The 23047-nt window shown below is 40.2% G+C and overlaps 1 protein-coding gene across 2 annotated transcripts; it reads left to right on the forward strand.

The window, feature by feature from the left end:
* The first annotated feature begins 162 nt into the window (after nt 1-162).
* Nucleotides 163-22875, forward strand: LOC111340073 (uncharacterized). Of its 2 annotated transcripts, XR_002695720.2 has the most exons (11): nt 163-795; nt 1866-1951; nt 2081-2181; nt 2805-2943; nt 3443-6522; nt 14772-18200; nt 18369-18496; nt 18850-18970; nt 19897-19979; nt 20659-21412; nt 22144-22875. XR_002695720.2 is itself a non-coding variant. In XM_022946852.2 (10 exons), exons 4-10 carry the CDS (start codon nt 2805-2807, stop codon nt 20720-20722), a joined length of 7044 nt encoding a protein of 2347 aa, XP_022802587.1. In that variant the 5' UTR covers nt 163-795; nt 1866-1951; nt 2081-2181; the 3' UTR covers nt 20723-22875. The 2 variants fall into 2 exon arrangements, 1 of the variants encoding a protein (XP_022802587.1); XM_022946852.2 differs by having other exon boundaries at nt 20659-22875.
* Nucleotides 22876-23047: the final 172 nt, after the last annotated feature.

Genomic DNA, 23047 nt, shown 5'->3' on the forward strand with positions numbered 1-23047 from the left:
AAAACAAAAACAAAGCATCAGGCAAACAAACGGACCGTGGAAACAAGCCGGGGGGCAGCGCCATTAACATGATATGCGTGAATATAGATATCTTATTAGACGTTTTGTTGTGTAGTATCGCTGAGTATTTTTACGAGTTGTGCCGTATTTTGACGAGCCCGTAGGGCGAGTCAAAATACAAATAACGAGTAAAAATACTCAGCGATACTACACAACAGAACGTCTAATAAGTTATTTATTATCCAACACGCCAAACTGTTGTTTCTGCGGGCGAATTTCGCGGATATTTATTTACGGGAGTGCGTGACAGAAGTATGCGAAGCGGAACGGAATTGGCGCGTTGTTGTGTCGCTGTTTCTATTTTCTTCATTAAGTGAAGAAATTTTCTGGTCGTCAAACTGTTTCTCTTCGTTCGATTCATCTAATGAACTTGGATCTATATTTGCCAGCCATTCTGACTCTTCGTCGTCGGAAATATGATTGAAATTGTCCGCCACTTTTTTTTTTCCGTAACCACAATCCAATTCTTCGCTTGCGCGATGCGAGAAAACCAGTTTAACCAGTACTACAATAGACGAGTAATAATACCGCGTGATATTTGTACTCGTCTATGGCGTCATCCGTACTCGTCTAGGTGTAGTTGGATAATAAAATATAAGACTTTGTAATCACATGATGTGAACTGCGCGACCAGTTTACGTTAACATGAAGAAGTAATTATTTTGGGCCGGTCTGCCTCGCAATCGAACCAGAATTTGTTACTGCAAGTTCCGAAGCGGCTATCTGCGTGCTAAGGTAAGAAACTTCCTTTTGAGTTCGGGGTACTTCGAGAAGCAATGCATGGCTGCATAGTTTCCACTGTCTCGATTAAAAGGGCGCTAGTGAGTGGAATCAGTTAGTATAATTCGCAACGAATAATTTAAGACAGTAAGACATAGAGGCGGTCATCAGTTGAGCTGAATAGACCGGCTACCTCAAATACACGAAAAGTAGTGCAACCGGTTCAGCACTTGGATATTTGTGTTGGAAAGCATCATAGCCTCAACTGTCGATGAAAAAACTCGTTGTGAATGTTGGTTGATCGACGAGTTATCCGGTATGAAGCAGAACACTACTTGGGAATCCACCATGCATTGTGCTGCTATTGCTAATTCTCCATTGTAATGGCCATCTGCTGCTGATACAATATGGTGGTTTGAAATAGCGACATAAATTCGACATAACGCTTACCATGAATCCCCATGTATAAAAGTTTCCAAACGTATGAGTAAGACTATAGTTTCGATCTAAATAATTATGATAAAGAACACCATAGATTATTTGCATAGGTGCCGCTGGAGAGCGAACAATACTTGAGTACTTCACGTTGTTTTCGTCGCCAACGAAGGCCCTTAATGTGCTTAACGCGTGACGAAGTAGAAGTTCTGGTTTCGATTACTTATGGTAAAACATTTTGATCTCCTGGGAGCTTTCCATGACTTGATGTACGGTTAGCTGATTAGTCTTACACTTATTCGAAATTGAAATTTCAAGTATATAAATATAAGTATATGAATATAATATAATATAATATAATATAATATAAGTATATATCAAGTATATGAATATAAATTTCTTTCGTTATGTGCTAATGTAAACACTTTCGAATGTAAACTATGACTACAGAAAACTGCGAACATGGCCTGGTTTAATTTTGGCCTTATCGTGACAAAATGGAATTGCAAGCTTAAAGGTTCCAGAATGTAGACATCTGTCGGTAAAATGCGTAACCATCTGAAAGACAAGTAAAAAAAAAAATGCTGAAGATATTTACATTTTATATTCATGCTAGAACGTGTCTGATATGACCATAACACTTCTTTTAGGAAATTGCTGACGCTTTTGTATCCTGAGATATACTTGTTTGACTGGCCAGTCAAAGCTGCAAGCTGACACTTAGAAACTACATGAGGTAAGCTTTTCGTTTTCGAATTCATACCTCTCCCTACAGAGATCTGTAGAATAAATAAGATAGTGCTGTCATTGGTAAACAAATGAAAGAAATGAGGTTCACTGGGTTTACTTTGCATTTTTTAAATAGGTTGTCTCTGTCTCTTAAATCGCAAGTTTTTAATGATCAAGAAGCTACGATGGAAACCTAAATCGTCGCGTACAGCTTAAAACTAACCCAGAGACTGGAAGGTAAGGCATTTTTGTTTGGCTTTTCTCTCTAATGAGCACCAGAGTAATTGGTCACGTTTGGGAAACTTAAAGATTAGATAACTTCTGTTTGTAAAATTGAGCTTGAGATGTTTTATCTGGTTTTCGTGAATATGAAAATCCAAAATACAATAATTTTTTTATAAGCCAACAACTGCTTACAAGGGATAATTTCAGAAGCATTGCTAGGATGAAAGTATAGCTTATTGTTTCGAAGACCAGAGCAAACTGATCGCAGTGTTGGCTATGCTCACAAGCCGTAACACAACTGTATGGTAATGAAGATCAGTGTGACCAGCAGCTTAGTTAAAAAAAGTTAAACAGATCTTTCTTTCTTTTTCTGTTTCGGAAAGATTTCCCTTTAAACCATAGCATTCTGAAATATAGCCGTATTCTCAAAAGCATCAAATCATTTCTTCGTTATTTTCTAATATACACGAACTGTGTTCATATTGAAGTATATTGTTATACGGAAATCACGCCAATGTTTCGTCTTAGCCCGAATAAATCCTTTTAAAAACAGGCAGAAGTATTTAAAGTTGTTTGACCTACCGCTACTTTAGACGAAATCAAAAATCTGAAAGCTTATAATTTGTCTCTCACAGATGACTGCATCCATCGAAGCAATAACATACCCAGCGGTGGACAATGAGCTTGGCAAAACAAGCCTCACAGATAACATTGTCAGCGAGCTAAGACGTCTCCGAAGTCAAGTTGGAGGACTCGTCTCATCGTTAACAAAAGGTGAATCTTGATTAAATCGAGTGACTGAGATTGTCTGACAAAATTGCCTTTCGGTCTTATAGGGTGGGGAAGTGGAGGGAGGGAGGGAGGGGGGGAGGGGGAGGGGGTTTCCCTTGGTTTTCTTTTTCTTTCCCACTTTATTTAAAGACAGTTTGGCTCAACACAGGAAATTGACCCTGTTTTACAAGTTACACATATTTGCTGAACATTTTGTGGAAACTGATTCGCACGTCTGGATTTTTATAACGTAGATAGGAGAAAAGGACGGATTAAATCTAGCATCACATTCAAATAAAACGTCGACATTTATTTAGTAAAATGTATCAAAGATGCAATTATAAAGCATTAAATCACGTTTTTCATTCAAACGTGTTGGAAATACCGGTTTCGCCGAAAAAAGAAGGCGGAAGGGGTGGTTTAAAGAGAAGGTAGCAAGAAAGTTCTTATATTTATATGACTTTACTCAGTGACATTTTTTTTTCTCAAATACTTTTAACAGCAAATAACAGTCAAAGTAAGTGTATCCAGAAGACTAAGGAAACCTCCCAACACGTTAAGGCACAAAGAAGCACCAAAGCTATCCGGAAGAATGAGAAAAGCCAACCACATTTGGCCTGCTCTGCATTAGCTACAGTCGACCGATTAACCCCTGAAAAGATGATTCCTTCACAAGTCTTGGACCATGTTGCTCGAATACTCGACGAAGCCATTATTTGCCATCAGGGTGACGATATCGTTGGTGCCAGAAAAAGTATAACAAATCTTTTTACAATGATGGTGATGAATCAGGCGCAATGCTTTGAATTTCCCTCTAAGTATGGCTTGAACGTTCTAGATCGTGGAAGAAAACTTTTTCTGGAGGAGGGTGTGAGTTGTTCGATAAAACACGGAACTTTACTTTTAGATTCAAGTTTGAATGGAGCGCAGTTTTACTCTGGGTTACTAAACGTCATGGGGGCATTTGCCTTGCTGATTTCTGAATTTAAAATTGCGAAAGGAACTTTTGACCGGCTTATCGATCTGCATCACCAATCAAATATTACTAGTCGTTTACGTGACCTTGCTGCTGCCTACAACAATAAGGGGTGTATACACCTGATCGTTGGCGATTTGCGAGAGGCAGAAGAAGCGTTCGAAACTTCTCTTAAGTACCTTGGCAATTCGAACGGGCCGTCAAATGTTACAAAAGTTTTTGCTGTAAAGAGCAACATGAGCCGGCTAAATCTGGTTTTTAGAAAGTATCGTCAAGCCCTCGAACAACAAGAAAAATTAGCAGAGAGTTGCAAAGCTACAGAAATGAAGGAAATACCACATCCATTCGAAGCAGTATTCACGGTGATGAATAATCAAGCGGTATTGCATACTACTCTCGGCAATTTTGACCGGGCGGAACAAGCGTTGTGGTGGCTGATATCTTATTGCAAAGAAATAAATAGAAAAGACTCTGAATATCTTGTAACTTTCCTTCGTTTGCATCTTTCTGAAGTTCTGATCCTTCACGGAAAATCAAAAGTGGCTGATGAAATGTTCAGTATTGAGAACTTGAATTCACTGGAGGACATTGTGAAGAGGTTTGGAAACCTTTACATGAATGTAAGAATCGAGGCACTTGAGAAGTTATTAGAGCTCTACATCCGTAGAGGAAAAATCCGAGCTGCCCTTCAGCTTTTGCAAATAACTGTAAAGATCCTAAAAACTGTGTTCGGACCTGACCATTATAATATTGCTTCCCTGTTGTACAAACAAGGTACAATTTTGAGCTTCACAGGAGAAGTTTCTCAAGCCGCGGAAAAATTCAAAATTTCGATCGAAATCCTGCGGAAAATATTTGGTGTTAAGAATTTTCTTCTTCTCAAGTGCTACATGTCTCTTGGTGATGTGACATCGAGAATCAATCAAGAAGGAGAGTCTTACCTTTACTTTCAAAGAGCCACTGAGAACATAGAAGCCATCTACCAAGTGTCATTTGTGGATGAGTTGAGAATAAAGTACCTGGAAATCACAGGAAGTTTCAAAACCTTGCAAAACCGGAAAGCGTCTGATGATAGAATTGAAGGTCTTGTTGCAGAGTATGGGCAAGGAATAGCCTTCTGGTTAAACCACCACAGCAACTGTCAATTAAGAAAGTGCAGAGCCAATAGGAAACGTTTCCCTGTGAAGAACACGGAAGGTCCCCCTTCTGAGTCGACGTCGATAGCCTTTTTCAAATATTCATCCGATTTCATCAAGAGTGGACAAAAGCTCCTCCGTCTTGGAATGATTGATGAAGCTTCCGTCTTTTTTCAATGCGCAGAGTTGCATTCCAGAGTACATGCAATCCAAGGTTATCCAGACTTGAGTGTCGCCTACCTAAACAGCGTATTCCTGATGAAAAAGTTTAGAAGTCACCGAACACTGCAGCATGGCCATCGTTTGAGGAAGCTTTTGGGAGACCTACGCAGCGTCATAGAAGAAAGTGGTGCTCAAAGTCCTGTCCAAAGGACCAATGGGGTTGCGACAACGAAGGAGTCTGACTATCAGCGAAACTTGAGGCCTGTGTTAATTTTACTTCTTTTGTTCTCAATAGAGCTGAAAATGACTGAAACCACCTTTGTAGCGTACGACTTATACTCTAAACTTTTTCAACACAAGATCGATTTTCCATTTTTGCTCCTCGATGGAATTCAAGTTTATGCCTCAAGAGCGACGATCACCTGCAATGGACAGACTGCTGTTCAAGACATCTTGATTTCCTCTGAAGTTGGTCTGAATGAAAGTGACACCGACAGAGCGTCTACTGACACGAAGTTATACCGCAGCTTGGCTTACCAGGAGAATGCAACTGGAAATGCTTTCTTAGTGACTGGCAGATTACCGGTCCTTCTAGACATCGAGGACCTTAATACCGTGAAGGACAAAATCTCATTGGCAGTTCAAGAGTGTTTTCAAACGAAGTGCATGGCAGCTGAAGCTAAAGGCGGCGCGATGACGGTTGTCGTGGATTTGACTCCAACGGAAAAATGTGACCTGCAAGACATCTTTTCTATGGGAAGTAGAATCGATCTCTTACCTCTTTGTCTATCAGAACATCCAAGTGATGGCATACGGAATAAAGAGACGTCGACTATCTTTGAGATGGACACATCGATGTATCAGAGGATTGTAGAGGTGACCTTTGAAGATGAGCAATCAAGCTCTTTCATCTTCAAAAATACTGCATTGAGACTTCTTCAGCAGAATGACGCAGGAGGTATATCATCATTGGCGCTAGCAAGTCACAGCCTTTCAATAACGGTTCTCCAACCACGAAAAACACGGATCATTTTGTCACAAAGTGGAAGACAGGTCATAGAAAAGACACAGTTCGTATCGACAAGAAAAACAATAAACGGATTGGCAGCCTCGAATGGTACGTTTGAGACTTCTGTTCTTGATGTGCTCCCTTTGCCTGAAATTCATCAGGCAATTGAAAAGTATGGAGTGCCGTGTCTACAAAGAACTTTATCGAAAATTTATTGGGAACAATCATCCACACCCTGTGAAACCAACAGCACCTCGAATCACGGAAGGACAGGAGCTGAGAGGTCGTCTCGAAAAACTGTGAGTAAATATTCTTGTCACGGAGACATTTATTTTTAAGGTTTGTTTTATCTGACTCTTAAGAGTTCCAACCGGTGTCAACCATCATCCATATGGTTGCTTCAGGATGTTTTCTTTCAGCGTTAGACTTCCGACTTACACGTGGTTATTTCACAGCAATCTCCTTTATTTTCTTCAGTGTTGATGGTTTTCTCTATCTTTTAAAGTGCGTACTGACATCTCTTAGGCAAGAGTGCGACTTTCTACTTTAAAAGTTAAACAATCTTGCATTGCAATTGCCTTGAATGACAGGGAGGATTCTTTGTACTCCACATTCTCCTTACGGCTCGATGTTTGACAATATTTTATTGCTTTCCTCGATTGTTGGTTCATGCTCCACCTTTATCTTTCTCTTTTGAGATCTCTTTTCATGTTTTTGCTGGTTTTGGCTACATTAGGAATGTACTGCTGCGTCTATTTAAAGAGAACGATTATCCGAGTTTTGAAACTAAAGGGATTTGCCGAATTTTAATTGCTGCAGAAACTTGTGGAAGAATGAAAAAGCCAGATGTTATATTTTCAGAAGCAGGACAAAATTAAAAGCTCAAGAATATATTTCGATCGTTGTAGGGATAAACAATCAAGTTTAGCCATTGATGCATTACAAAACACTAACCAGCAGAGAGTGGTCCTTTAATTTTAGCAGAACACAGAATGAGGAGATTCAGTTTCAAGTTAATTAAATTGGAGTTCGTTCATTCCATGATCAGGAAGGATCGCTTGTTACGTCACTGGTTAATGAAAATGTCGTAACACCCACTCTTGAAAAAGATAGCTGGAATTTATTGAAGAGCGGAATATCAATTGCACAAAAGAGTATATTGTAAGATTAGAGGACATCATTTCTGGTGTGCGAGGATGTGCAGCTGAAAGAAAATCAAGCCCAGCCGTCCAGGACGTACAAAGGGCAATAAGAGATTAAAGGAATTATTGGACATAAGTGGTCAACAGTCGTTTTGTTGCCAATACCCCAGCATCATCGGTGGATTTATAAAGAGGAAATGACTTTGAATGTAGATTTTAAGAGACTCCATCATTCAAGAGGCAGAATCTCCTACCAAACTAGCAAAATATTTGCTGATTACTGGTTGATTCAGAAATTCAAGTCTTAAATGATTTCAAAAGCTAGGAAACCGGAGAATCCCTGGAGTTTGCACTTGAAAGGGTGCAAGGGCTGCTATGAAGTGTGGAGATGGTTTTCGTTGTCACCAGTGAATTTAGAGGCGACAAACTTGGCGGATGAGTGGAAGTTTTGGCTCGATGCTTTCGACAATTACCGAATTGCTACGAAATTAGATAAAGAAAGCGACGACGTTCAAAGAGCTACTTTTCTACATCTTGCGGGGACGGGAGTCCAGCGTTTGCTCTCAGGTTTGCCGGGAGAGAACAAGAAATTTGAGGAAGTTAAACAAGCGTTGAGTGCACATTTTCAGCCGAAGAGAAACAAGTGGGCGGAGAGGTACAAGTTTCGAAAACGTGCTCAACTTCAACATGAATCACTTGATACCTTCATTACAGAGTTACGTATGCTGAGTTTAACATGCGACTTCGGGGAAGCCACTGATGATAATATTCCTGTTCAAGCTATAGAGAAGTGTTCTGACGGATATCTACGAGAAAAGCTACCACAACAAGTAGAGACTCTTACACTGGAAAAAATCCAGACGCTCGGGAGAGCAATTGAATCTGCAAAGAAGGATACACAGCTACTTGGGGGGCACGGGGCCCAAAACTTGCCTGGAAAATCTGATGTTAATGCGGTAAAATCTTCAGTAAATAAAGCGAAAGAAAAAGCCTGCTTTCGATACGGAAAAACGGATCATCTTGCTGATAACGAAAGATGCAAAGCTAGGAATGCACAGTGCATAAAATGTAAGAGGACTGGTCACTTTTTGAAATATTGCAGATCAAGAGAATCAGAGAATAAAGAAGATGTAAAGTTTGTCCAGCCAGTCCAGCAACAGTCAGATAGGTCTAACCCTGAATGTATTTGGTATGCTACTAATAGTAACGGGCTGGGTGTTGAAACTGAAGTTGAAATCAATGGTAAACTTGTTCAGATGATGATTGACACTGGCTGTGCTAAAACCTTGATCCCTAAACAATGGTTTAGAAACAACCTGAAGACTCCTCTTAACCCAACCAACGTCAAGTTCTCAGCTTTTGGCGAAGGAGACCTCAAGTGTTTAGGAGTATTTGATGCTAAACTGAGATGCAATAAGATGGAAGTAATGGAGCCAGTGTATGTGATCGATGTGGAAGGTCCCCCCCTGCTGGGAAGAAGCGCCCTGTCCATCCTCAACCTTGTAAAAATCCATGCAGTAGGAGAGAGCCCAACCAAGGAGATGGAGAAGATCTATCAGGAGTATAAAAATCTCTTCAAGGAAGAGCTCGGAGACTTTAAGAAAGATGTCCCTCCCAAGGTACAAAAAACAAAGGCCGGTCCCAGCACCCTTAGAGGAGATATTGAAACAAGAAATAGAGCGAATGATTCAAGAAGATGTGATTGAGGAAGCGGCAGGAGCATCGTGGATATCACCTGTGCAGATTGTCTACAAGGGGAAGGGAGAATTGAGAGTGTGTGTTGATCTCAGGGAAACTAATAAAGCAGTGATAAGAGAGCGGTTTCCAATTTCTAGAATCCAAGACCTGTTACCGCAACTGAGTGGGGCTCGGATGTTTTCGACTCTGGATCTAAGGAAAGCATATTGGCAGGTTCGCCTAGCGGAAGAATCTAGAGAAATTACATCGTTCATAGCCGCAGGTAAAGTGTATCAGTTCAAAAGGCTGCCCATTCGGACTTTCTTCAGCACCAGAGGTGTACCAAAGGGTCATGAGCATAGTGTGTGAAGGCTTATCAGGTGTGCTTAGCTACTTTGATGATGTGCTGGTGTACGGGTCAACACCAGAAGAACACTGGAAGAATCTTCGTGCAGTTATGGATAAACTTCAAGACTGTGGCCTTCGTCTCAATGCAGACAAGTGTGCCCTTGAGCATGTGTGAGCTGAAATTTCTAGGATACGTTATCTCTGCTGAGGGCATTAAGCCTGACCCTAACAAGGTAAAAGCCATTGCAGATGCACCAGTACTTCAAAACCAAGCTGAACTGAGATCATTTCCGGGAAGTATTACCTACCTTACACAGTTTGTTTCCAACCTTGCAACAGTGATCACTCCCTTACGATATCTTACGCAGAAGGGTGTGGTGTGGAAATGGAGTACAACAGAATCCAAGGCCTTTGAGAAAGTTAAAGAGCTTCTGATTAAAGCACCATGCCTTGCACACTACTCATTGGAAGCCTAGACCAAACTTGTAGTAGATGCCAGCCCAGTTGGTCTTGGGTATGTCTTGCTGCAAAATGTTGACAGCCGTTGGCAGCCCATATCTTTTGCGTCCAGACGTCTAACTGCGGCAGAGAAGAGATATTCACAAATCAAACGAGAGGCAATGGCTGTGCTATTCGGATTGCAGAAGATGCATTCTTACATTTATGGTCGCCACGTTGTCGTCTCGACTGATCATAAACCACTGCTTGGCGTATTCAATAAAAACTCTCAATCAATTCGCCTTGAACGGATTACTTTGAGATGTCAGGACTATGACTTCACACTCAACACTCACTTATGAACCTGGATCTGAGAACATTGCAGATGGACTGTCAAGATTACCTTTGAACACTACTGTTACAGAAACAAGTTTTGTTAAGGAGCATGCACACTTTGTCAAAAGTGCTGATGCTTTGCTCTCAATTGATGAAATAAAAGAGGCTGGAGAGTCTGACCCTGAATTACTAGAAGTGGTGAAGGTACTTGATGGAACCTATAACCTGGTAAATAATCAATGGAAACATTTTAAAGATGAACTGAGCTTTGCACAGGGCCTACTGTGGCAAGGTCGACGAATTTATGTTCCTGTGAAGTTGAGAAAAAAGGCATTCACCTTGGCACATGAGGCTCATCAAGGTATTGTGCACTGCAAGCAACGCCTTCGTAGAATCCTGTTCTGGCCGGCGATGAACTGTGACGTTGAAGACTTCTTCCGAAATTGCGAGACATGTGTGCGCCTTCAGCCACTACGACAAGACACACCTAATACAGCAACTCCTCTTCCCGATTACTGCTGGGAGAAGTGTGCCCTTGACCTGGTGTGTCCATTTCCTGGAGAGATCTACATCATGAATGTTGTTGATTACAGAAGCAAATGGCCCGAGGCTATTGTCTTTATGCGTATTACAAGTGAGAGTATAGTCACTGCACTTGCAGATATATTCGCACGATTTCGAAATCCAAAAGTTCTGATCACGGACAATGGACGTCAGTTCGTAGCTGAGGAATTCCAAGACATCATGAAGGCAAATGGAATACATCACAGAAGAGTATCACCCTATTTTCCACAAGCAAATGGGCCGGTCGAAAGATTTCATAGGTACCTAAAGCACAGTATCAGAGCAGCAGAGTTAGATGGCCTATCCTGGACAGAGGTTCTGCCCACAATCCTGCAAGTTTACAGATCCACTCCACATGCCGGGACTAACATGACCCCGGCTAAACTGTTTCTCAACAGAGAGATAACAACAAAGTTGCCAACAGTACCAGAAATGGATCAAAACAACCCTGAAGAGAGGTACAAGGAATACCAGAGGAAGTTATGTGAGTATACTGATGCCATGCGACATGCACAACAACATAACCTAGTACCTGGGGATATTGTATTTGTAGCAGATACAGAATCTGGAAAATTGATTCCCACGTTTGGTCATCAGAAGTATGTCATTGTTCGTAGCAAAGGACCAGATACGTTTGAACTTGTCAATACTGAGACTGGACAACATCTCACTTGTAATGTGAAGTTTCTTAGTAGAGTTCCACGCATGGAGCTACCAGTTAATGATGACAATGACAACGGCTGTTTGGAGTCGGAAGAGTTCGCTGAGGCAGCGATGCCTCCTTTGGATCAACTCGGATCTACAGTCTCAGATGATAGGAATCCCGCAGATAGTGGTCCGACCGACTTAGCAAAGGAATTGAGACGTTCAACTCGAACACCAAAGCCAAAGAGAGATGCTGACATTGTTTATGACTAGAACATTGTTTTGTTCTTCTATGTTAAGTTGCGTTGTTATAGTGGACTTTGAACTTTAAATAGGTTGGGATGGGATGTCATATCCGGGTATCCATGGATATTGCAGGCTTTGCTGCTAAGCTTAAGGACGTTTTAGAAACTTTGGATCTGTCGATCTACGTTCGGTGTAAACTCTTCTTGTATATTTGAGTCTGTTCCGTTACATTTAAAGACTTTGCGACACTACATCGCACAACACGAGTCGTCCTGTCATGAGTCCAGAAGATCAGTATGCTGAGCAGTGGAGAAAGTTGAGGAAACAGAAACCAACTAGAAATTACTGGTGATGAGGTTAAACCAAATCTTTCAGAAAATCATAAGGCTATTAGAAGACTGGTTAACACAAACAAACGGCTTTTGGATGGACCCAGAGATTACCGAAGTTTACTGAGACAAAAGCTGGTAATACTTCAGGAGGCTACATTCGTAAAACTGCTCAAACCGGGTGGAACCATCGGTAAAGTGCTTCATTTTATTGTCGTGCGACCGGATGGAGTCTTCTTTCAAACTCGCACGGCGAGGGTGTCTGCCCAAACTAGATCATTTATTAACCACACAAGTACGTAAACGCTGCCTTACTGATGGTTGTGATGTATTTGAGAATTGAAGTTGCATCCAAGAACGGATTGTGTTAGTGGTTTCTATGTTTTCTCCATCAATTTGTTGAAATATTTTGTTCCTTTCAGTTAGATGCATCGAAAATTATTTCTTAAAAAACCCAAATGGGAGAAACTAATGAAAGTGCCTTGTATGTGCTTTGATGTAGAGATCTCTGGATCTCTGGAATAGCTTGAGGAATACAAATTCATTCTAGTGGTTTTCGGGATCAACTTGTCGCCAGTTCGGTCTCAATTGATGACCTTAGTATACTCTAAAAGACAAGAAATCAACCCTCTGATGGCGGCAAAGACAGTTTTAAAGCCACATGGACGATAACTTAAATTATTTGCCTGCCGATAACCAAGGTACCACGTTGTATAGACAACTGGGTCGCTTATATACTGGTTCAGCAATATTGGTGAGAGAGAGGGTCTAATTCAGCAAAGGTCTTGAAAAGATATCTATACAAGACAGAGCATTAGAACTTGAGACTGGTAAGGGTCCACTTCCAACCGTGAAGACTAATTTGGCTGCCTAAAGCAAATTTGTAGTGAAGGCGAGTGTTTGTAAGTTACGGATGGCTTAAGTTATGGAAACGATTATTTCATATCTTCGTTTCTTAATGGCAGCTTTATGTCCATGGTTAACTGAAACTCTTTCGAACGATCCTAACTGTTAGCTGTTTAGCATTCTTTTGGTGTGACAGCAAGAGTGTACTGTGGTGGATTCGACGAAGAAGTGGATAGTTCTAGCCTTTCATAGCTAAACGAGGTGGCCTAATTCAAAGCTCGATCAACTCCAAGCAATGGTGTTACGTTCCACCCAGTGAGGTTCAACTGTAATTCTAACTAGGGGGAGGGCCATTTCCAGATATGGCAAAAGAAATCCGGTGGAGAAACCCTGGATTTATTGACCACGAAGAAACCGGAATGGCTGGATAATGGCGCCGAAACAGACACGTTTTCCAGAAGGACCAGAAATGATCAGTAACGTGGTAATAAAAAGAATAGACAACGATGACTGTATTTGAGAATGAGAAAAAAATCTTCTTCACGCGAAACCCTGTCCAAGTTGAACGAGTCCTTACTGAGCAGTTTTTCTCGTTTAATAAACTCCAGGTGTACAATCATGGAAGAGCCAACGGAAAATTACATCAGAAACGACTGAAAATTTCCACGGCTATGTTAGTGCCACTAACATACTTATATCTAACCCAGTGAATGATGTACCAATAATACGACACCACTTTCAAGCAGACAGTTTGCGCCCGAATAGGCCCTTTGCAACTAGAGGTCACGTGCTTGGATACTGCATAGCAACACAAAACTGGAGAGCAAGCGCTCCAGTAAACAAACTCTCGTAAGAGGTCAAGCATATCTGGCTTTAGACAATAGTTTTCTGTTCATTACGCTCAATCCTTGTGCAATATATACAAAAACTGTAACATATTTACTAAATCTCTCGTCTGGACTCGATTTTTGGATGGAAAGCACGATATTTTTCTCGAAATCTTAAAAAAACTGTCACTAACAACCCGCTCAACGGCTAAGAAACATGGCGGCTTCGCAAGGTATGTACTTCAAGATTTGTCATTAATAGTAAACAGGGTCAAGAGAATCCTTTTTACAAATGATTTGAGGCAATACGGAAGGGGAATTTAAGATAATTTACGGTCATCTGAGGTCAAACTCGTTAAGTGACATTAACCTGTTCTGCGGGTAAACAGTGTGTGCGTCTCATATCCTTTGGCCTGGTGCCCCCAAAGCTTCACAAATTTTCTTATCTCTGTGTTTTACGTAGTACCCTATCCAAGCTGTAACGTTGTCGGAAATGCCGGGTGAACTCAACGAGGACAGTGAGGAACAAAACACTCGATACGCGAAGAAAACTTTAATAGAATAAAAACTGAACACGCTTTCATCCGGGCTACACACATATCTCGGCTAACAACACTTCATGTAAAACAAACGAAATATCGTCACAGAAGCTATTTCAGACATGCAAGCAACTGTTATTCACTCTTTCAAGATAGTTATAACCTTTCAAATAGCTGAGAACAACTACAAAAAATACCAGAAATAAATGTATATTTTCACGACCACAAGACGATTCTTTCGAAATGGAGCTAGCAATGATAGTTCTATGTCAAACATTGCTGCTAGCATTGTTTGTCTTCCAACAGTAAGAATAATGGTTTCCCACGTTACTTTAGGAGCGTTAGCAACGTAATATATCTGCATATTAAAAGCACCTCTCCAAAAATAGCGCACACAAATAGAAACTCAGTATAAGGAAAAGGAATTCTCAAAGTCAAAAATATAATTGTTCAGGTAGTAAATAAGGAACTTGAAAGACAATACAATAGAAATATAAGCGACAAAAAGCTGATTTCAATTAGATTCATGTATTTTGATATTTACCTCCTTACATAGTTTTGCTGCATACAAACAAATTTAGTATTAACATTGCAAAAAATTTTCATTTCAGGGTGGCCCTTCTGAATTCAAAGACAAGCAAAGACAAACAAGAGAGAGTGTTCTAGAGTGCCTTAGGACTGTCAGCCAGATATCACGACTGCTTTACAGCGTGGAAAGTCCCTTTACTCATGTTGAAATCTGTCTGGTGGATACAAATCAATGTCATAATGCTCATAAGAGTCTAGAAGATCAGAAATACATTTCCAGGGAGGAAAAAGTAAGGTTGGTGGATTTGAGTGACGATGACACAGGACGTCTAGCTGCTTCATTTCAAAATCAGGAAGACCGTGAAAACACTTCCCGTACCCTTCAGTATCTGACTGAGAGTTCAGAAGGAAATGAAAATAATGAATGTATTACACAGAACGTTCCTGATATTACCACTGTTAAGGCAAGCACAACCAACCACGAGGAAGAATCCATTCTCAGAGAAGACGAGATATCAGAGGGGAAACGTCTATTTGAAGACGATAGAAAGTCAAGACTTTCTTCCATAGCTGACCTGAAAGAAATCCTGAGAAAAAAGCAACTGAAGCCTAAAAGAGGTGATTCAATTCACTCCAACAAGGCAGACGCAAATGATGTTGCAAAGTTGCAGTCAAACCATATGCAAAATGGTAGCAACTGTGGTAATAGAGAGGCTCTGTATCAAAACCCAGAGGCCCAGGCACTAAGCCAAAAACGCACTTCTAGGAATGTCATTTCTCATAAAAGTGGCCTCAGAACTAGTTCACTTGAAAGCAAGACAGCTAGGGAAGAAGACAATCTCTTGAGAATGCATCTTTCACCCCAATATCCAGCCCCTAACAACGTAAGAGAGCGAAATTATTTAGAAACTCAACCTAAATGTGAGCTTGCAGAGGACGAAAGCAGCCGCCTGCCTAAAATAATGCGGGAAAAAGAGGCCACTTTCGCAGCCTCCGATAAATGCGACGCCTCTGGCCTTTTGGAAAGAAAGGCGTACGCTAAAAACGTAGAGACAGGGGCAAATGGTGATCATTGTAGTACAAATAACGCCATTAAAATCAACAGGGAGACCCCCTTACATAACCAAGACGTACAGGACACCATAGGAGTTGATCAAGAAGGGCAAAGGCAAACGAAGCCCGGCGTCGATAAATTTAAGAGTAGAAAACACCACAGTGTGGAAAGAAGTGAACGAAATGACGTGGACGTTACGGGAAATAGAACCAATATTCAGGAAAAGCAAGAAACTCCTTGTCCTGATTATGACGACAAGGCGACATGGAAAACATTTGGGTTACCTGCTGGAGAAGTTTTAGCAGATGGATCCATGAACATAGATACCAGTAGAAGCCAAAATAATATGGTGGATCTTTTAAAAGAGACGCATACTGGGGATGGGACAAACCTAGAAGAGGATAATGGTATGCACTCCATGCAAAAAAGAGAACCAACCAAACACTCCAAGTCAAAAGCCACCATCTCAAACTGCAAGGAAATCACCACCACATTCATGTTTCAAGGGGGTGATGTTGTTGCTGACGGCGAAGTCCACAAGAACCTTGGTGGTGATGGATCAGTACTCGCACAAAACTCTGACAAGGACAACCATGTCTTTCTGTTTATACCTAACCACGGGGAAGAAGATGCTATAGGAGTTGATCGAGAGGGTCAAAGACAAACGAAGCTTAATGTAAGTACATTTAAAATTAAAAAACGAGAACTTGAAGGTAGGGAACGAAGCGGGCTGGAAATCATAAGGAGTAAAACCAATACATCAGAAAGTCAAGGCACGTCTTGTTGCGATCATAACGATATGGCAACAGAGAGAACATCTGGTCCACTAGGAGAAGAAGCTTTGTCGGATGGATCCATGAACCGGGAAACCGCAAGAAGTCAAAATGACGTGGTAGCTCTCCTAACAGAGACAGATTTCGTGAACGGGCCCAAATTAAAAGAGGAAATTGGGACGCAATCTTTGAACCAAGGCTCTAGAGCATTAAAGCCAATAAGTTCATACGGTCAGATATATTTTAAGTCACAAGCCACAACCTCAAACCGCCATGAAACTAGTACTAGATTATTGTGTCAAGGGAGCGATGTTGTTGCTGACGGCGAAAGCAATGAAGATGATCTGAATAACGTTGACATTGCAGATGGACCAGCACTCACACAAAATCCGTACAAGGCATTTAATGCCGGCGAGAGGTTCACAGCCAACATGAAGCACAAAAGTGTACCCTCATGTAGCGAAAACGAGTCACATACAGATACAGATGCGCTCTGCAAACACAGATATCCTCTTAATAGCGAGACTGACCTCTTTCAATCTCACTCGGGTGACGGAGGAGCAAGGCCCAAACAAAGATCAACAGATAACGCCAAATGCCCCTTACCATGGCCCGGCGGTACAAATCCAATTTCAGCTGACTGTGACTTCAAAATAGAAAATCGGGGCCTAGATCCTGTTTTTATGGCGCGCCACGTCAAAGAGAGTAGTCCATTTCCTTCGTTTTATAACGGGGGAAACTATAATCATGCTTCATTAGACGGTCCGTGGCAGGAAGATTACGAACAGGAGTATTCTTCATCTAATGCTCATGACCAAGTCTTTAAAGGCAAAGGTCAGATCTCACCCGAGAAGAAAAAGTTCATTCCACACGATATAGTCCATAAATCAAATATGTGTGTTCCTGTATATAACGCATCAGTAAACAAAAACTTTAGTTTTTATCATGTAACGCAACCAAACGGAAATGAAAAAGAAAGCTGGCATTTTCCATCCTCAGAGTCGTGGGAAGACAGGGTGCTGCGAAGCCAATGCTTTGCCGAGAGGACAAACAAGTCAAATCGAACATCGCTGCCAAAATCTTTTGATGCTGACCGTGAGAAACTCTTCAATACGTGTGGATCAGTATGTGCTTACAACGACATGGATTCAATGGCTAATGAATACTTCAGCAGTATAGCTAAGGATGAATGTGCACAGTCACTACCATTGAGTGAGAACGAGCATTCATCGACAGAACATTCGCTGGCCTCTAGTTTTAGATGTCTTCAAGATATAATGGCCAAGACTATTCGGCTTGTTGTCTCAAATGCTACGGGCGCGGGGAAAACTCAACCCGCAAACCAGGCGGTCGAAAAGACAGGCGTACAGGAAGAAACGGGCGATACGGGAGAAGGGGAACCAGCCTTAACACAACAAGTTAACGAGACGAACACTCAAGTAGAATCTACCCCATCAAATAAAACGACAATAGAAGCCAAGCGACAACCTGTCGCAACACCTGTACAAGAGAGTCCACGCCCTGTTTGCAGTCATTATCAACGCCGATGCTTGGTTCGGTTTCCCTGCTGTGGAAAGTTCTTCCCATGCCACCGCTGTCACAACGAGTCAGATTGTAGTGAGGATCAGGCGAGAGCAATTAATGCCACACACATACGGTGCACTATCTGCTATCACGAGCAAGAGGTAAGATTCTTGTTTATGATCCTTTGGGTTTTGCTTTTCTTGTTAAAATAAGTTATCTAGGACGATAACACCTGATATAAGCTAGTCTTATTCAAGAACAGCCGATCGAGCTTAGTGTCCCATACCAAAAAAAAACTATTGCATCCTTATTTTTTTCATCCATTTCAGATCGATGAAAATGGTCAGAGATGTGGCGGCTGCAATGCAATCATGTCTGAATATTTCTGCCCAACATGTCGCCATTATACTTCCGTGGATAAAAATCCCTTCCACTGCGAAAAATGCGGTATCTGTAGGTAAGATGATAAAACGATTTTGGTATTAGTTGTAGACTTATGAAATGTGACAAATAAAGAGATCTGGAGGATCTTGCATTCCATACAAGGTATCATTCTGTCATCGACTTGAGACGATAGGAGCATCATCTCAACTCTTTTGTACTTTGAAGAGTACTGACACTGATACTTTGCTACGAAGTAGCACTTCATCCAATAGGTTGGGAAGCAAACAATTTACCATCTCACAGAAATCTGGACAAGGTTCTGTCGTTTTCATCAGTTTAAGCTTTGTGGAACAATCCTGTAATAAAAATGCGAGATTAAAAGTAACAGATTTGACTCTCTATTGCTAACTTTAAATGTTTTGATAGAATCCATAGAGACAGATCCTTCCACTGTAATGTTTGTAATGTATGCCTGGACAAACGTCTTGAAGGAAAACATAAATGCAGACCTGATTCTGGACACGATGAATGTTGTATATGTCTGGAGGTAAAGTGTTTATATAAGTATTCTAAAAACAAACTTATCTGTAACCACAAATGCTCAAAGGATTTTTTTTTGTTATGTGTATATTTTAAGTATCCTTTTTGTATAATTTTGGTTTGGGTTTTCTTTTAAACTGCTTCCTGCTGCTTCAGAAAGTCACATTTTAATTTTTATCACACTTTAATACCAAACCGACTTAAGCTTAAAAAAAAGAATAGTCTATGATGACAATGATAATGATAATAATGAAAACAGTAATGTAATCATGACAAAAATAATGATGATGGTAATAATGGAAATGATGAAAACAATACTCAAAATGATAATATTAGCATGGAAGAGCAATGATAAGATGAGTTTCTCTGACTTTGAGGTAATTGTCCATAGAAGAAACATTCCAAAAATATTCATGTAATGCAAAGATCTTAAAATAATCTTAAGTTGATCTAAAAAGTGTTGCCTTTTCTGTTTAACTAACTAACAAATAATTGGGCTCCCTATCTGTGATAGGTTTGGGTACATCGATGAAATTGTTTGTCTTTCACAGCTTACCTTTTTGTATATTTTCAATCAGCTTCTGACTCGACATAGAAACTTTATATACGTCGATGCCAACAACAATAAATCCTGGTCTTCATCTCTTCCTCCTCGAAAGCATATATTTACCAATAATCACAATTTCCCTTGATAATCAGCAACAACGTAAGACTCCCGATGTTCATACGAAACCCGTGATCTTTTTTTTGCATTTAACATAACGAGAGAGAACATCCTGGGTTGGTTTCAGTCAACATACCATGTCAGTCTGGCTACGACCTACTTTGCAGGAATTCATAGCACCTTCTCATCAATATGTTAACGCCAGGAGCATGTGAAATAATCCTTTCTGAGATTATTTTTGTATATCTTCCTTTTTATTTTGTCTATAGGACGCCTTCAGTGGTTGTCAAATTCTCCCATGCTCTCACAAGGTTCACAAAGATTGTGCAATTGCAATGATACAAAATGGCGTGTAAGTATATTATTAAGACATTTTATTTTCGTTCAACACTCCCTGATAGATCATACCATCGCATTGTACCAATGGCTTAGAAAGCTACTAAGTCACAGGCTTTACCATATAGAGGTTGAAAGGCAAATTTGTTGGTTTCCATATTTGCATAATCTTCAGTTTAGTTCATGAGTAGTGGCCATTTAATTTCCCCTCCAAACTCTGTTAGTTGTAAAATCTTAAAAACCTTATATGCAAGGCATCTTTTCGTTGTTTAAACAACTTATCAGACATGTAGAATAGAAGTATCGTAGTTAGTGTTGTGCCTTATAACCTTTTTTTCAGTTTTTTGCTTTTGGGTTCTACTTTAATTCAATTTTTTTGTCTTGTTGTTCTGTTTATTGCATGTCATGTGATAGCTAAGGCGACCTGTTAGTTCCATTCTAAATGCGAAAAAAAATGGATATTGGTGCATAAGTTGAAACTGCGGATCCAAAGTTATAACTTCTGATCGGTAGTTTCGATTTTGGGTTTCTTAGGTATAAATTCGCAGATTTTCCTCTGAATCCGTGTTTCAAAATACACCAGTACCCACATTCTACTTTCAATTAGAATATCACTTGCAGGCCACCGTAGATGGCTGTTTTTTCTTAAAAATGAATTAGTAATACTCATTAGTCTAATATACTTTTTTTCGCAGCCGAAAGTGCCCAATATGCCGACATCCGTTGTTCGGTCAACTTCAAACTAGTTCTCAAAATTAACTCAAACAACTGCAAAATTTCAATATGATGCTAATTTTACCTCTCACTTTTGCAGAAACATTTTACTCTTAATCAATTTGTGACTGGCTTTTCTTACTAGCTCGTCCAAACCCAGAAAATCCCACTGTATTAGCTACGGGTGAAATTCTGTTATAACTACAGTCGCGACCATTTTAACTCTCTGTTTTTCTTTTTTGTGTTTTGTTTTCAAATTTAATGGCTGTTAACAACTTCACCTGTCAGCACCGGAAAGACATGATTTTTTAACTTAGAAATTAAGGTATTTTAGGATATGAGAAAAACTGAGAAAAATTGGAGTAGAAACCAACAAAAAACATAGGCAAACTCAAAAGTGAAACTTAATACGCGCACACAAAAAAAGAAAAAGAAAGGCAACCAGTCAAGCCACTAAACAAATGAAAGTGACACAACAACATCCCAAGAGAAAGACCGAGAAAACAGACAAACAAACAATGTACAAACAAACATATTTACAAGAAAAGGATACCAAAAACCAAGGCAGCAGAACAAACTCTTCACTTTGCATAGGTTTTCCTTGTTATAATTAACTCATGTAATAATAAATGCTATCGGTTTTGAGTAAACGATCGGATCATCAAAACTATGGAATCTCCTACACTGAATGCGAGAGAAGGCACCCGCCGATACCCGTAATGGATGCAATCACTCGTAAGTTCTTATGCATGTGCATAAAAATTTTTAACTGGCCAGCATTTATGTTTCATTTTGAATTCAAACCTCGGTTTGATGAAATATTCCATATACTTCAGGAGCCAAACGAAACTCACACAGGATTAAACCGATTAGCCGGAATCATGAATGAAAAGAGATACAGTTTGCTATGATTCGCGGCTACATACAAGCTAATAGTACATTGTATACTATACATTGTATAGTATGTGTTGGAAATCCACAGATCGAGAACAAATAAAACATTCTGGAATAACTGACCAATGTTAAGCCTCGTAGTTTCACGATATGAGGCTAGGAGGAGGAAAGGGTAATTGCAGACTGAAGCTACATATGGCGAGGCACAAAATTTGGGTAAATCGGGTGCTACCCAAATCACTCGAAACCTCGCTCAGTCATTCAGGTCCCCTGTTTACATTCCACATTTCTTTTAAAATGACCAAACAGTTTAATACCCTTCAGTAAGGATTTTTATCAATCGACGCTCCCTTCGCAGCATTTGTTAGTCATAATGCTGTGAACAGCTGAAATGCATATATTTACATTTTATAAAAATTCTATGAGAAACGAAATATTTAAAGGGATGTTTAAAAAGACAATCGAGTAGCCGACTGAAGTTACGACATATCGTTTTTTGTGCATACTTTTCTTCGCTTTCTTTCTTACGTTCTTGCACCGATCCTTATTATTTGCGGTTTATTTCGTTGCAGGACGCAAGCTGTAGGAATAGCTTCTGGATCTTTGGAAATTTCTCTGTTGTTCAGCTCTGAAATTATACTAAAACAATTACTCGCCTCAGGTTCGGTGAATATTGTCGAATAATCCCCTCTACTTCTTCTCGGGGGATTATTAGGCGATATTCACCTCGCCTTCGGCGAATAATAGTCCATTTTACAGTTGTGTGCTTGGTTGCCAAGCCTTTGAATGGGAGTGAGGCTAGAGATGACCTTGTTCAGATACAAACCTTGCTGCCTTTCAAATGTAAATCACATTGTTATCATGCTAACTAGATACAGGTCTCTATCACATCAAGGTCATCTTTAGCCTCACTCTGAATCAAAGGCTTGGCAACTAAGTACACAACTGTAAAATGGCCTATCGTTAAATATAATGTGCATGTATATAAGAACCACCGACAGAGACGCTAATATATCACAGAATTGTCGTCTCGGTGTTACGGCCTCTGATTGGTTAGAATCAGAAATTTAACTTGTGGTGCGGTGCTGCTACCGTATATTGAACAAAAGCAGAAGTGCGAGACACAGCTTTGAGCTCTATAGCAATTTTTTTTCTTTTTTTTTTTTTTGGTAATTTCTTTCAAGAAGTAGTGTAGAAATTAGAGAATTGTAGTCGATTTCAGAATTTTTTTTTCACTAGTTACATGCAGTAAACAACAATGATATCTATGAGGATGTCAATAAAAAACACAGTCTTAATTTGTATTCTGTTAGTGAACGTTTGTCTCTCAACAGTAGCCAACGAGATGATTTCCCAGATTATCGATCTTGTGGCGCTGTACGATACGCCTAAATAGTACGGCTGCCATTTGCTTGCACCGTTTTTGCACCAGCTTAGAGGTTAGAGGGCCCATGGATATCCTGAGCATAGTTTCTG

The sequence above is a fragment of the Stylophora pistillata genome, chromosome 12, assembly GCF_964205215.1.
Source record: "Stylophora pistillata chromosome 12, jaStyPist1.2, whole genome shotgun sequence".
Classification (NCBI taxonomy): Eukaryota; Metazoa; Cnidaria; class Anthozoa; order Scleractinia; family Pocilloporidae; genus Stylophora; species Stylophora pistillata.

Bases quoted from the DNA above. Each gene is read 5' to 3' on its own strand.
- LOC111340073 (XM_022946852.2), top strand. From the start codon at position 2,805: ATGACTGCATCCATCGAAGCAATAACATACCCAGCGGTGGACAATGAG. The intron at 2,944-3,442 runs GTGAATCTTGAT...TACTTTTAACAG, and splicing joins CGTCTCATCGTTAACAAAAG to CAAATAACAGTCAAAGTAAG. The intron at 18,971-19,896 runs GTAAAGTGTTTA...TTTTGTCTATAG, and splicing joins AATGTTGTATATGTCTGGAG to GACGCCTTCAGTGGTTGTCA.